General features: G+C 39.6%; 1 protein-coding gene across 4 annotated transcripts in view; it reads left to right on the top strand.

Annotated features, from left to right (window-relative positions):
* prom1a (prominin 1a) overlaps positions 1-15305 on the top strand; it is a 92382-nt gene that overhangs the window by 72066 nt on the left and 5011 nt on the right. For 2 of the 4 annotated variants that reach the window (XM_030062355.1, XM_030062358.1), the window contains 9 exons: positions 1784-1930; positions 4009-4080; positions 4695-4787; positions 7192-7245; positions 7339-7419; positions 7502-7570; positions 8184-8273; positions 10616-10731; positions 11499-14051. In XM_030062355.1, coding sequence (XP_029918215.1) covers positions 1784-1930; positions 4009-4080; positions 4695-4787; positions 7192-7245; positions 7339-7419; positions 7502-7570; positions 8184-8273; positions 10616-10731; positions 11499-11535 — 759 coding nt within the window. In that variant the 3' untranslated portion in view covers positions 11536-14051. Of the gene's footprint in view, positions 1-1783; positions 1931-4008; positions 4081-4694; positions 4788-7191; positions 7246-7338; positions 7420-7501; positions 7571-8183; positions 8274-10615; positions 10732-11498; positions 14052-15305 lie in introns of those variants that run through there. The other 2 variants (XM_030062357.1, XM_030062359.1) reach the window with 1 other exon arrangement.

The raw sequence follows: 15305 nt of genomic DNA, 5'->3' as shown, positions 1-15305 counted from the left end.
ACCACGAATAAACAACTTTATGGCCAACATTTTTCTCTCTCTCTGTCTTTATAGTGGTAAAGAAGAGACTTATTTGTGGGTGAAATTGCATATTGCTATTCAGGACATCCTTTGTGAAAATCAAAACGTCCAGCTTATGTCTTACAGTATGTTTATGGCTCTGGAAACACTTATAGACGAACAGATGCAGCTACTGAAGATGTGCCACTTTTTTATTGCGTGTATGCTGAGCTACTGCGGTATTTATCCTCAATTATAGGAATATTTGTTTGAGGAAAGCTATCTCTTCATTCTCTTGGGCCACACGAGGTTACAGGGAGTGGTTAAAATTGATTAAAGCTTTGCGATACAATTGCTAATTCTTTCATAAAGTTGATCATGAATGAAAGGATCGTGTGCAGCTTCAGTGCGAAATAGCTGCAGGATGAGTGTCGTCTTTAGCAGCTGTACTGTAAATTGTAAAAACAAAAACATCAGGAAATTCCGTGGCAGTACGCAGCCTCATTGATCCTCATCCAAACCACATTTTTTTTTAGATCTTCAGTCAACCAAGTACAAACATTTACTCTTCATTTTTGTTAGCCTGTCATTACCATGTTTTCTTGCACTTATTTGCCTGGGCTGTGCTGGCCAGAGGCTGTAAAATTGTAAACATTAATGAAGCTTGCAGTGCTCACAAGAGGCTGCGCTGGTGAGCCGCCTGCACTCCTCGAGTCCTCAGATAACCCACTGTCTTCTTGTCCAAATCAAAAGCCTTGTGGACAACTGTGAATCCACACTGCAGCTGGCTCTCTCATTCAGAGTGATTTTTGGAGAGTGCAGGCCCACTGAAAGCTTTATGCTTTAGACAACTCACACTGCCAAAAAAAAAAAAAAAAAAAAAAAAAAAAACACTCAATTTAAAGTAATAATAATAATTTTCATATCCATAAATGTGAATTTTACTGCACTCTGTCACCTGTTAATGTAACAAAACAGTAATTCAGTGATCAATGGCCATTTTTCTCATTAGAATCAATTCTATAAATGTAGAAATGTACAAAATAAGAGTGGGCGAAGAGGGCGTCATGGGAATTCACATCTCTGGAAACTGAATGCCAGAGTCTTTAAGGCAGACAGCTTTAGAAACTAATGAATTCACTGATTCATTTAATAAGCTCACCATTAAGAGCGACTGTCAATATCCCATCATACTAGTTTATTTAAGACTTAATTAATATTACACTGTGCATTTTACAAGATGTGCTTGCATCCCTTATGTTGTCATTTTTGGAAAGGACATTTGCAAAAAAAAAAAAAAAAAAATGTTTTTTTAAGTGCAATATCCCTCCTCTTTATGCAATATCCATCCTTTTAGAATTTATTTTAGTTTCATATTTGTTGAATGTGTGCTCGTTGTCTGTCTTTAATTTGTCTTATTAATTGCAATGACCAGGAGTAGCACTCCTTATTTTGTTGTACTTGTACAGTGACAATAAAGGCTTTCTATTCTATTCTATTCTATTCTAAAAGCTTTTGTACACAGAATTGACTCTTTTAATCAACTGATTTTAAAGGATAGGAATCAGAGTTAGAACTGGTTCCAGAATTTGTTGAATTGAACAGCCCAGGTTTTTTGAGTGTCATTTTATGCTTCCATCAGCGACATCAATTTGTCTAGAATAAATCAAAAAGGAACTGGAGGAACAGAGGCTTTAATATTTAGAGCAAGAAATGAGCAGTAGTTTTCAAAATCTCTCTCCCTGTTTGGTCTAACCTGGTGTTGTGTTTGTGTGGTTTCCAGTTCACTAAGGACGTGGTGACTGTGCTGGAGGGCGTCAGGATCGACCTGAAGGCAATAACCCTGCTGGAGTCCGAGGGGAAACAAAACCTCCTGGACTTCTCTGAAGCTGGCCTGTCGGAAATCAACTACGCCGACTACCTGCAGGAGGTGACAGAGGCACACACACAACCATTCACACACACACACACACACACACACACACGAATGGGTAGATACACACAAACACAGAGGCACATGCAAGCAAACACACAGGAAGTAACAGAGCACACACAAATATAAAGGGACAAGCAGCCAGACACACACATACACACACACACACACACATGCACACAGGATTAAAGTGGCATCCACAAACATAAAGCGACAAGGAGGCAGACACACACATTCACAAACACAAGGAACACATAAACACACAAACACACACTCATACGCAAATCTAGAAACCAATGCAACATTTGACTGCAAAATAATTTATTAGTGGTCGTTTCCTATGATTTTGTTGTTATATAGTGATTTACTGTAGTATGTATTAGTTTATTTAGTGTTTAGTGTAAAAAAGAGTTGCTGAATAGCGTTCAGTTAGTAGGAATAGTAGTAGTACTGTGGCAGTGGTGAGTAAAGTACTTAAATCATTTATGTCAGTAAACATATCAATAATATAATGGAAAAATGTCCCTTAAAAATAAAAGTCCTGCATTCAAAATGTTGCTGAAAGTATAGCAAATGTATAGAAGTATTATCGGTAAATTGAAGGTAATTATGAAAAGTAAAAGAAGTGATTTTGATGAACAGTTCCTATCAAAGAGGTAACGATGCATTAGCCTGTAAGAAGTATTTTAATGTTGTAGCTCTAACTGCCCCATGTCCTGTTGGCCACTTTATACTCTAACAATGCATCACATTTGATGTTTTGCATGTAAAAGCTTCCTCTGCAAAAATAACTAGAAATTACAGCCGTCAGATAAATGTAGTGCAGTAAAGATTTTCCTCTGAAATGTAGAGCAGGGAAAGTATAAAGTCCCCAAAATAGAAATACTCAAGTAAAGTGCCAGTATTTCAAAACTGCAATTTAGAAGTACTTAGTTACTTTCCAGCTCTGTGTCTCCCTTCAGGCTCTTTTGCCAGTCTTTTAAATGTTATGTAACCGGCCCGTTTGCCGCCGTCAGCTAACATACAACAGGCAGCCGTGGCTCTTCTGATACGAGATGCAGCGTGACGCGTTACGCCGCTGAAGCTTGATTATCCCGAACCTCTCCTGCCAAAACAAAGAGAGTGCAGGAACAGGCCGGGACTTGGCATCGCCTGTCTTTTTCAACACAGCCTGTCAGGTTCACCCTCGTTTACTTCCAGAGAGCGCAAAAATGAAACCCTTTAAGGAGCCTGAGGTGGCAATGAGTGGAAAGTACAGTACCTGGTGGGAAACTCACACATAATCAAAAACTGACTGAGACTGAGAGCTTTGTTTTGCAGTGTTTGCTAAACCACAAACACACCTGCATCCTATAGTACTTCTCATTTTGCTGCTTGGGGTAAAGTGTCTCACATCTGCAGATCTATGTAGAGATCCTTCCTGATTAAATAAATACATAAATATACTGAGTTACTACACTCGCATGCATTCACCAGGTTTGAGGTTTCTGATCACTCAATCACTGGATCAGTTGAAACCAACACACCCAATAAGACAGATTTTCGACTTCAGTTAAGTGAGTTTCATTCTAGAAATCAGCACCGGGGAATAAACTTTTAAAATATTTTTCCTTTTAAAAACAGCTATGTGCTCCTTTAATAGTTAAACGCTGACATTACAAAGTTATCATTACTGTTAAATGTCTTGTGTTACCTGTGTTACCTCAAAAATGTGCAAAGCATGTTTTCAGTTATTGTTTTAAAATGTGATGCAAGGCTATTGCTATGTTTTGAAAATATGACGCCATCCATATTTAGATTAAACAGCCTGTGCTTTTTGTTCACTTGGCGGTGTTTTGCGTGATTTACACTTTTTTCCATATTTTTTGTTAACAAAAATGAAGCGATAAGAGAGAAGCAAAGGTCATGTCTCGCTAATAATAACTTAGTAACTAAAAGTAGATTTCAGTGCTTGAGAAAATAGCATGTTAATGCACTAGTTATCACAAAAAAAAAAAAAAAAAAAATTATCTGAGTTCTCTTAGTGTGGAAAGTTTACATTCTGGTTCTCTCTGTTTATCTCCAATTATCTGCAGGTCAACAAAGGAGTCACTGTGGTGGACTTGCTCTCATTTGCCAGTGAACTGGAGGCCCAGACAGACCTGATGGTAAGATCGCTGTGGCGCCACACGCTGGCTGACACATAAACTTCCTCTCCATGCACATGCACACACTCAGATTATTTAACATCCACTTACAACACCACAGGAGCTCTTAGCGGTGGATTTGTGCCTCTTTGCTACCCAAGCTTGGCACGTCTTCATCAGACACATAATTTCAGCCTCGCCTGGGCACAGCGACAGTCTCTCTCTGGGTGCAGGTTGACTGCTCTGCCATGGCTGTGAGGGGCTTTGGGAGGGCAGCACAACACACTCATTCATTCGCTGAAATGGAGCTTGTTGAAAAGTGTGTCTCCTGCACTTGATGCCCCTCCTGGTGCAAACTGCCATTCATCTGCTGCCCATCCACCCTGTTGTTCAAGTCCTCCAGCCTGGTGGATGACAAGAAAGAGAATGGATGACTCTTATATGCTGGAAGAGCAAATAATTAATGGCTTATATTGGACAGCACGGGAAGCAATGAAAGACTGCATTTTTATGTGACATATCTACTGTAATTTGGGGGCTTAAATTTCTTTCAGGGCTTTTGAGTAATGAAACGTCTCTTAAATAAAATCTCCACTGTCTCTGTGTGTGTGTGTGTGTGTGCATGTGTGTGACAGCCCAAAGGCCCTCTGCAGACTGCTCTGAAAGGCCATGCCGGCACTTTGCGACAGATCTACACCCAGCAGATCATCCCCATGGAGCAGGCCATGGTAAGAACCTGCTCTCTGATTCTGAATCCAGCCTAGCTGTTCTTATCTGCCTGGATCAGTCGGTGTTTGGTTAGATCAGTCTGGTGCGGAGTCATGCCTCGCAGGGAAAATCCACCCGAGAACACTTAAACATTGCGAGAAAAAAAAAAAAAAAAGCTAATGCCAGTGTATCTTAGAGCTCGAATCGGGCCTGACATATTGAGCCCCAACTGTGGTTGAGAAAGTTTTGTTTGAACTCAACCAACTAAAATAAAATATTGAACCCTGTCCGAGTGAAGCCTGAGAAAATTCTGTTTGAAGCCGACCACCACCAGCCAGCCTGCTGTCTAAACCAGGATTTATGCTGTAGAAATGAGTCTTTATGCTGCTAATTAAAATTTCACATTTCAGTGATCAAAGTGGAATCCATCCAAAAAGTCAGTACAAATTTAAGTTTGAATGCCTTTTGAATGACTTTAATATCTTTTTTCTCATCAATTTGTACCTGAAGATAACATTTTTAGTCTTATTAAACCTTGCCTACCAGCTATTGTGTTAAAATCAGTGTTAAAATCTGAAAACATTAAAACTGTGAAGAAAAAAAAATGCCTGTGGGATGAGATAATCCCACTCATTTCCAATCCTAATCAACTTGTTTCCAGAATTTTTATTGAATCAAGTGTCATTTTTTTTTTTTTTTTTTTTATCCTAGTGCCTTATCTTACCTTGTTTCAACAGATTTATGCTTCATTAGCACTGGAAACAGGGGACATGAACTCACTCCAGTCGCGGATTTTCCTTTACTCATTTAAAGAAACACAATTTAAACACTGAATGTGAGGCTAAATGATTTTTTCAGTGATTTCTAGGCCTTTTTCCTGGTGGTGTATGTTTCATAATCCCAAAAATATCTAGCCAAATGTCTGTCTGGGAATTCTGGGAAATGTAGGGAATCACTAAACTGAGGTAAAACTCAACAAGGCAAGTTTGGGCAAAGTTGGTATGCCAAAAAAGAAACTCACAACACTTGATAACAAAAAACACCCCCTCTGAATGCACTGAGCATCATAAAGTACCCAAGGGTGGATTTTCCCATAAAGAATATAATGAGGCGGATAATAAGATGTGTGTAAACCGGTTATTTGCTCTTATTTGCTAGACGTCGGTTGTTAGTTTTTACATCAACTACACTGTTATTAACTGCAAACACGTGTTATGCTTTCTGCCTTGCTGCAACCGGAGTTTCTCATTTGGAAAAATTAAAAAAAAAAGTTTGAAGTTGAAGTAGTCCTGAAAGAAAGTCTGGAGCGTTTACTTTAAAATGTTATCCGAGCCCTGAAATACGGTTTAAATATTCATGCAAATGTTGCGATGTAGCGCCATTATGGGTAAAGACGAGGCTGCTGCGTTCAGACTGGTTGTAGAGAACGTCTCTTTAAGGGAATGCAGTCATCCTCGACAGAGAGAATATATTTGAGCGCTTAATATCATTATGAGCAGAGCATTTTCAGCCCTCGGGCCTGTGTCGTCAAAAATGTTCTGTCCTTCATGAGAGTAAATTAAATATTCAAATATATTTTCTCTGTCAAATGTAATTCCATTCTTATGAGCAGCACCGAGGATTCACGGCTATTAGCAATTGAGATTTCCACCCGTGTGTGCTGCAACACAGGTTTTTATGTTTTTCTTTGTTGTTTCCTTTTACCACTTTCAACCGCAAGAAATATGTTAGAGCGAGGGTAAGCAGACGTGTCACGAGACATTTTGTCCATGTTGTGCAATTAGTGTTCCCTTCCATCATTCGGCACATTTAGCGGTGTTTCTTTCAGATAACATGGCAACATAATGCAAGACAGTGTGTTTCTTTTTGGACGGTGTTGTAGGATTTTGTGTGTGTATGTGTGTGCGCGCGCGCGTGTGTGTGTGTGTTTGCATTCACATTGACATGATGGTCATATAATTCTGAAGGGTTTCTCTCTAAAATGCCGTGTATCCATCTTTAGAAAATATAGCTTACTTTAAATCCGTCATTCATTAGTCAAAAATGTTTATTATTACAGTTTATTGAAAATGACAGTATTTTGTAGGCAGCAGTTTCATATATGGCCGATAAGTTTTTTCTTTTTTTTTTTCCAAAATTTAACCAAATATTCGGTGAAAATAAGTCTGCATTTTCTTAAAGGTGGATATCTCATTTTGGACCAAAACTCCTCCAGTGTTTTTCAACGAGGCCACTTTTCCTCTGCATGCCCGTAATGAAAGCAGAATATTGTTCATCAAGTGTCGGTCACTTTTTTTCTTGTGTGGTGTCCCCTGGTGTTTCATTGGCATACATGTTTCCAGGTGTTAAAAATGAGTGTAAGTGTGTAAAGCCTGACCTTTGACGCTGACGGTGTTAATTTGTGTTGTTACTTTGCCCCTAAAGAGCGCCTTGAACCAGAGTATGAGGTTCCTGGAGAGAACGGCCTCGGACCTGCCTGTGAGTAGACCACCTCCTAGTCTCCATCAGCCGTCTAGAATAGACTCACACTGAAGAACAGACTGATGAAAGTCTCTCGTTTCTTCCCCGCAGAACAAAGTTTTAGCTGTAATCGATGCCATCGAAGCTGCCCAGTTTCTCATCTCCCAGAACGCAACGCAATTGATCCGTCGGGTAACTAGTATTGCTTTCTTTAGTTTATATATCCACGGTGTACATGGCATTAAAACTCATTCATTTCCTTTACCTTCCCCAGGAAACAGAAAAATACACAGGGAACATCGTCGGCTACTTCCAACAGTACATAGACTGGGTCAAAAACTCCGTAAGTGTTTTTGTGTTAATTTGTGAAGTAGCAGAGGCGTATGTGTTTCACAGTGCTCATTTATTCTGTTGTCCTCAAACACCACGGCCGTACAGTGCTGCAAAGAGCTTTGCATGTTATGCAAGAGCGGCGGTCTAAATATAGAGTGAGCAAATATAACAGTTACAGCCTCTATAAATGTAAGGAATTTGCTTTTCGGCGCAATGTTTTTTTTTTTTGTGTTTTTTTTGTTTTTTTTTTTGTTTTTCCTGGAGCCAACTTAAAAAATTCAAAACAAATAAAATAAAATATAAAAAAAACCTTCTCTTAGATTTTTTGAGATGTTTTGTTAACCTCAGTGAAGTCAGTTTCATATATGCAGTTAGATCAGAGGCCTTTTATGTTCCCAGTGCAATGACTGAACAGGGATTTGTCACGAGGTAGTGCAGCATCTCAAATTACATATCATGAATGGTATGCCTACAGCTGCAACAGAGCATTCATAGCGATTGCACCGTGCAACACACACAATAGCCAACAAACTATACATCACAGTGTAAATACATCCTGCTTGACATATTTATCACCAAGTCCATTTTGTGAATGTTATTTTCATTTTCCTGTTTTTTTGTAGCTGGACATGGATGTGGCTCCATGCAAGCCCTTCAGCAACATGATGGACACGGCGGAGATCGTGGCGTGCAGCTTCCTGGTCGACTCCATGGTAACAGCCTCATTTCACCAATATGGGGTCTGGGCTATTATTTTTAAGCCCAGTAGCGTACAATGTGGAGGGAGAGGCTTTGCAGCTGCCTCATAATCTCTTAACAGCTGACACCATTGGCATCGTAATGATCTAGTGTTTGCTCATTATTTGTCTTCCAAGTTTGATTATCACATAATCTAAAATAGTGCGAATGAGGTCAGAATTTCCCACAAGCACATGAATGCAGCATAGTATTCAGGGCTCAAAATAAAATATTAACTAATGGCATAAATCCCTTTCTAACAAACAACCAGCAGAGAAAAAACATAACCCTCTTCCAGCATATAGCAGTAAGTATAATAATGATGATTTTCTGCAACATGCAGCTTGATTTATGGGTCAGGGATTCTCCACAGAGCCAACTTAATGTGTTTAGGAAGCTTTCAGAAACACCTTTCCCTCTAAGGAACACCTGTATCCTTGGTGTGTGTGTATGGGTGGTAAAAGGGGGATCGGTGGGTGGGAGGTGGGGCAGAGGCATGGCCTACCTTACCGATTCACCGCCGAGGCGGGTCATTGCAACAATTACCTAACCCTATCCCAAACCACACACATCCCTGCCCCTACACCTGCTACTTAATGTTTAAATTTGGTATCATTTACCTCCGGACCGAAAGAGCATCCTTGTGCGTATGTGTATGTGTGAACACAAACAGTAATCCTCACTAGAGGCTGCAGCTTTGCATGGTGGATACTTGTACAGTGTTTACAGAGGTTTGCACCCTGCTGAGTGCCTCTAGTCTAAATTGAATTTAAAACTATTTACAAAACCCTGTGGTGTCTTGCTGGCTCAGTTGGCTGAGGTTCACACAGCATCCCGGGACATTTGTCTCATTTGTCTCTCTCTAACTTCAACCGTCGAAAAAGGCACAACATCAAAACATACTCTAAATAAACCATGCAGAAAAACTTGTAGCAATAATAATAATAATGAATGTGATATTAAGCACAAAGACAAATCATGATTTTTTTTTTTTTTTTTTTTTTTGTCAGTAGCTCAGCACTATTTAGAGTGAATTAGTGAGCAGTGAGTGTAAAAAGGTGGAGCAGGAAGATGCTAAATCACCACCAACAGCCCATCTGCTGTGTCAGCGGGGCGTCTTGTTACCAGCTCGCTGCAGTGACAGGAAGCAGAGCAGCTGCTTAATGAACCTCCTGGTCGCCTCCAAACCCCAGAGGTCCCACCACCGGCGAGCCCATGGTGACTTGGGACAGAACGTCTCTGGACAAACTGGCCAAAAGCCCTCGTTAAAAATAGGCCGCTCATTTCACCGCAGCAGCCCCAGGGTCAGGAAAGTGCCTGCCCATAGCTGAGGCTTCATGATTTTGACAAATAAAAATATCATTTTGCAACTTTTGTCCTGGATATGGTGAGCTGTAATACCAGAGGAGGCAACTTTGTTACTCCAGAGTACTGCTATGTTGCTGATATTTTACTTACATAGAAAATAGATGTGCTGCTGTAAGAATCTACTTAAGTAAAAGTAAAGCGTGTCTCATTTAAAATGTACTCGGAGTAAAAGTTGCCAGGTTACTTTTACCAAACTGTGTCAGGTGTGATCTTTTCCATGCAGATATAAAAATAACACACAAACTACATTCTTTTAAAGGTGCATTGCGTAAAATTGCTCCGTCACTGATATTATTCCCCTTTTCCCCACATCTATTCCACCGTTTTGCCATTTGAATCGAAATGGTCCTCGCTTCCATCGACCATCTGCAGTTATCCATTGCAAAAGCTTTATTGTGAAATTTAGAAATGACAAAAAGTAGAACCAAGAAAGTAGAACTTTCTACTTTCTTGGATTCCTCTTCTCGTCTTTGCTGACTGAGCGTTCATTGTGAAAGGCTCCACAGTCTGTCATCGATCATTCGTTCTCTGCAATGGATGTGATTTAAAATCTAGCAAAGTACAATACTCAAGCCAAATTGTACATATGTAAAAGAACTGACTTTAAAAAAAATGGTACCCAAATAGAGCGACTCAATTACAGTAACATGTAAATGTAATTAGTTACTTAACCTCTGCTCTTGAGTGCTTAACGTTTCAAGTCTGCAGAAAGAAAGTCTTTTAAAGTGAGGAGAGAATCATACTATTGGTTGCCATTTTATTAGCCATTATGGAACATGAATACTGTGTTCGTAATTGTGAATATAAATCTGCCACTGATGTTTGAATGGGTTTGCTAGTTTAGTTTAATTTCTTGTGACGTCTTATGTGTGTTGTTTTCAGTTAAATTTTGCACAATGAACCTGAGTCCATATCTGATGCTGACGGGTTCATTTTGTTTCTGCAACAGAACACGTTCTGGATGGGCCTGGGCTGCAGCACTCTCTTCCTGCTCCCGAGCATCATCCTGGCAGTAAAACTAGCCAAGTACTACCGCAGAATGGACACAGAGGATGTTTATGACGAGTGAGTGCTGTGATTTATTCATTTTCTACCCGCTACATATGCGGGGTAAGGCTACAACAACCAAGTTTGGGAACAAGGATAAGATGTGATGGCCTTGATGGATGTACAAACCTACTGAGTGTACACATAGACCTGGAAATAATCAATATAATAGGTAGATTATCCACTGTATATGTGCTGTATATAATCATTTGCACAATGTTTATTTCTTTATTTTTCCTTCTCTCTGTTCTCTAACTGTTCATTGCAAATATTATCCAACATTTTTGGTGAAGGCAGTGATTGTATACTTCTTTTTCTGCTTCAAGGTTTTGAATCCAAGTGAAATGACTCTCTGAATGAAGCTGATCTGCAGTGGCCTTGAAGTACAAAATGCATTACGAAGTCAGAAAAAAAAAAACTGATGTTGTGATGTGTTTTTTTATATTTCTGTGTTGTGATTTCTGAGTTTGTTAAGTGTTTTGCACTTCAGGGCCACCGCACACATCAGTCAGCTTGTGTCAATATAATGTTTATTCTATCAAGAATGTCCTTAAAAGAAAAGTTCTTAGAAGTTGAGCTGCACAGGAAACAACTGAAATCATTACACCACATGGAGAGGTTTTTTTCAGCTGTTTTTGGATTTGTTTTTTTACACTCAGTACAAGAAAAATGTCTTGTTAAAATTGTGTTGTTGTTGTTGTTGTTTTTTTATTATTGTTTTGGTCAGTGCTGCCATGCCTGTCTGTTGTTAATCTCTTCTCTCTTCCCTTTTCTCCTCCTTGTAGTTCCTCTGTTTCTGGGACTTGGCATTTTACTTTGTGATAACCATTTCTACTATTTCCATCTTCCATATCCTTTATTTTTCTGTTTCATTCCTCTCTGTCAAGCACTTGGCACTTTATAAAGAAAGTTGGACGCATCGGTCAGATTATTTTTCCTATCCATGGGTCTTGCGTTCGCCCTCTCCCTCGCCCGTTCGGTTAGAGCCGCTCACGAAAGCAACAGAGCCGTCACCAAGTGTCTCGATCGGTGGCGTCCCTCGCCATGTGATCAGTGCTGGTTTACAGGCAACTTTTTGGTGCATTTCTATTGCTGAGCATTTCATTAACATTTTTATGTTGTTTTTTTGTTGTGTGTATCTTTATAGCTTTGAGACAATTCCCATGAAAACGTAAGATTCATTTTACCAATCCTCCTCTCCTTTCTTCTTCCATCACTCTGTGCTATTCTCTGGATCTTGTACATAGACTTGTTTACTAAATTCTTGGTGCTGGTTTACGTTTTTAAGCTTGGAAATTGCTCTTATGGGTGGATGGTGTGGCTTCTTGTCGTGTGCTACTTTGAAAAGTGCCCCTTACCGTTCATGAAGGGCTCTTGCAAATCATTACCTTACAAAAGCAACAGTCCGCCTGTTTTTTGTAAGTTACGGTGTAAGATAAAACACTATGGTTTATACTGCAAAAGGCTTTACAAATGTACGTTTCAGTCCTAGCACTCCTAGCAAAGTTTGTCTACTAAAAATAAAGCCTTTTTTATTCTACAAGTTTGATTAGCATGCCACGTCTCTCACGTTACATTTTTCATCACATTTTTTTTTTCTTTTTTTGTATGCGATGTTTTGTTTTCAGTATGGAAATTGGTAATAATGGTTATCATAATGAGCGCTTACAAGGTATCCCAAATCCCATACTGACAAGGTAAAAACAACAATAATTCTGTTGCATGCATGTTTTTGGAAGCAGAGGCATGCTTGACAGCTTCGGGGATGCAATGAGTGGGATTCCTTACGAGCATAATGACATGGCCGCACACTCTGCATGCCCTCAAGGGAGTTGATTCACCACACACACACACACACACACACACACACACATATCTGGAGGATAGCTCTATTGAATGATCACATGCAAGCTGCACTGTCAGAAGTAATGGCTGTCTCCTATTTGAGACGATTTATCGAGTTGAAACATGATATATTGTGTTTTTTGTGGCCTTGTCAAGTCTAATTTATTCAGAAAACGCTGTTAACAAGCAGATTCATCTCAAAGTGGAAAGTAAAATGGGAAAACAATGGAGACAAATACTGATAATAGCGAGTTTTAAGGCAATAAAAGGGGTATGAAAACAAGAAATACAAATTATTATATGACAGACTCCATGTGCATTCCCACTTACAGGTGTTTTCATACCAAACATGGCGTAATCAATGAATTATGCAACACTAATTTTCAATAAAGCTGCCACAAATTCCCTCCCAAGTTAATAGTTTTTGCTGCCATTACTTCTGTCAGTGTTGCCGAATGTTTTGCTGTGTGTTTTCAGTGTTTTTTAGGACTCTACCACTTCACTTACCTAATGCATGCTCTACCTGCACGCTGGGAAAATCACGGAATGAAAAATCTCCCTGTTTCCTCTCGTTTAGAGTCAGCCAAACTCCGATGAATGTACATCTGATCATTTTGTTCAGAGAGAGGCAAGCATGTCAAGCTTTGGTGTGACAATGAGAATGCCACTCGTTTGGCTTATTTCTTCCTCTAACAAATTTCTAACTGCATGTCTTTTTTTTTTTTTTTTTGGATTCATAATGGGAACAGACTTTGGTTAGCCAAACTACTGTAACAGCAGTTCCAAGCAGGGAGCAAAACAACAAAATGACAGAGGAGGCCAGGCACTCGCTGGCCATTGCTTCCACAATTATCCTCCCAAACATCATTTGAAATTGAATTTGTCTTTATTATGAGTTGAACAGTTTCATTCCAAAAGGAGATATCCACATGTTGAATAAGTTAGGCCTTCTGCACTAAAATGATTTACACAATGAAACTAAAACCTGTACTGTAGAAATGTTTTTCACATTTCGAGACATCTGCCTAGAGGAAAGCATGGAATCAACATTTTTGAAATCTTGAGTGAGGAATTTATTTATGTATTTGTTTATTTCTCAAAATGGATATGATTTTGGAATGAAACCTCTGAATCACTGTCCAAAAGTCAAACCTAGTATCATTTTAAAGGGGCATTAAGTCATCTATGACGTCTATAGACCTCTGTAATGTTGATCGATCAGTAGGAATTTCATTGTTATCGGTCACCCATCAGTCATGATGCAAAATTCTGTAACTGGCTTTAGAATGAAATGTTAAAAATAATGTGAATAGAAGTGAGCTTGAATGCCAGAAATCCAAGCAGCTGTTGAAGTCACAGGTATTAAAGACCCCATGGAACGACATCTTCCCTCCTTGATTTTAGGTCTTTCCTATTAATTTGGGATGTTGGGGCGGGACAAAACATATAGGGAGGGATCATTCAGAAGTGTATAAACCAGTGTCAGCAAGTGGGGGAAAAATGGTTTCATGTATGGAGGGGCAGAATTGTTAAAAATGTATGAAGGTTCTATTGGTTAAAATGTTTATTTATGCCTACTGCAGTCTGAAGTCACCATTAAAGATAAACTGTCTTCCAGGAGGTAAAATAATAAGAGGGAGTTAATTTCTTGGGGACTTTAATTCCTTGATTTTTGTATGCCACTGTATATTATGCAGTAAAAATCATACTTATTGCCCCTTTAAACTGACTGTGTGATATAGTTCATCAGCCTGTATCAGGATGTTGAGAAGGTGTTCTGCTCTCTGGCTTGTGAATCGCCCGTCCTGATGCTCTCTGCTGCCCAGACAGCAGCAGGACGTCCTAACAAAATGATGCTGTTTGAATCTGCCGATCGTGGCTGTTGATGTTGTACCCTGTGTGTGTCCCTGTGCTGCCAGCATCCCTGCCTATGACACTATGAATAGGTTCCCGCGGGCCTCGGCTCCCCCGAGGCACATCGACTGGTGACCGAGAGCCGGCCTTTGCACTGGCTCCTGGAAGGTACTTGAAAAAGCCCGCCGGCGCGTCAGACCTGTGTGACTCCATCACTCCGGCGCGGCACTCCCTGGTTTCCTTCCCTAACTCACATCTTTCCGTCCGTCACGCAGCTCACATCTCGTCCTGCTGTTGTTGCCATGTCCTCCATCTCTTTTTTTCTGTCCCGTTTCATCTTGCATTTACATGTTTGTCTTGGAGCCCTGTCTCCTAAAAATTCTCATACAACTACATTGCATTCTCGATTTCATTTTGATGTATTTTTGTCATGGATTACGTTTGTTTGTAACATATCACAGGAATGTTTGCGCTCCCTCAGTTTCAAGGCGTAACGAGGAGACAGATGTGATGGTGGACAGGACAAATGGGACTTTCACCCAAGCAGTCAGAGACCAGCGCAAAGCGATAGTTACGTTACAGTAACCAAGTGGTTTTTAATATGAGTGTGTGTGGAAACACCACCATTTGTATTTGTATCTGTATTTGTTTTGGGGAAAAATAATTCAGATTCAAATTCAGGAAAAAAAGTGGGAGTGGTTTAAATTCTAAGTAATTTTATTATTTATTTATTTTAATCATTGGATTTTAACCATAAACAAATATAAAATGACTGACACTCCTGCATATTACAACTATATAGGTGTAGGAAATCCACTCCAATGACTATGTATTCTGCAAATCAAAAGAAGTATCATATGATTCACATTTTTTGTGCACCATGACAGTTATTG

Source organism: Myripristis murdjan, chromosome 10, assembly GCF_902150065.1.
Source record: "Myripristis murdjan chromosome 10, fMyrMur1.1, whole genome shotgun sequence".
NCBI classification, from domain to species: domain Eukaryota; kingdom Metazoa; phylum Chordata; class Actinopteri; order Holocentriformes; family Holocentridae; genus Myripristis; species Myripristis murdjan.
Note: the sequence above shows the minus strand (reverse complement) of the source record. Positions and strands in the feature narration are given on the sequence as shown.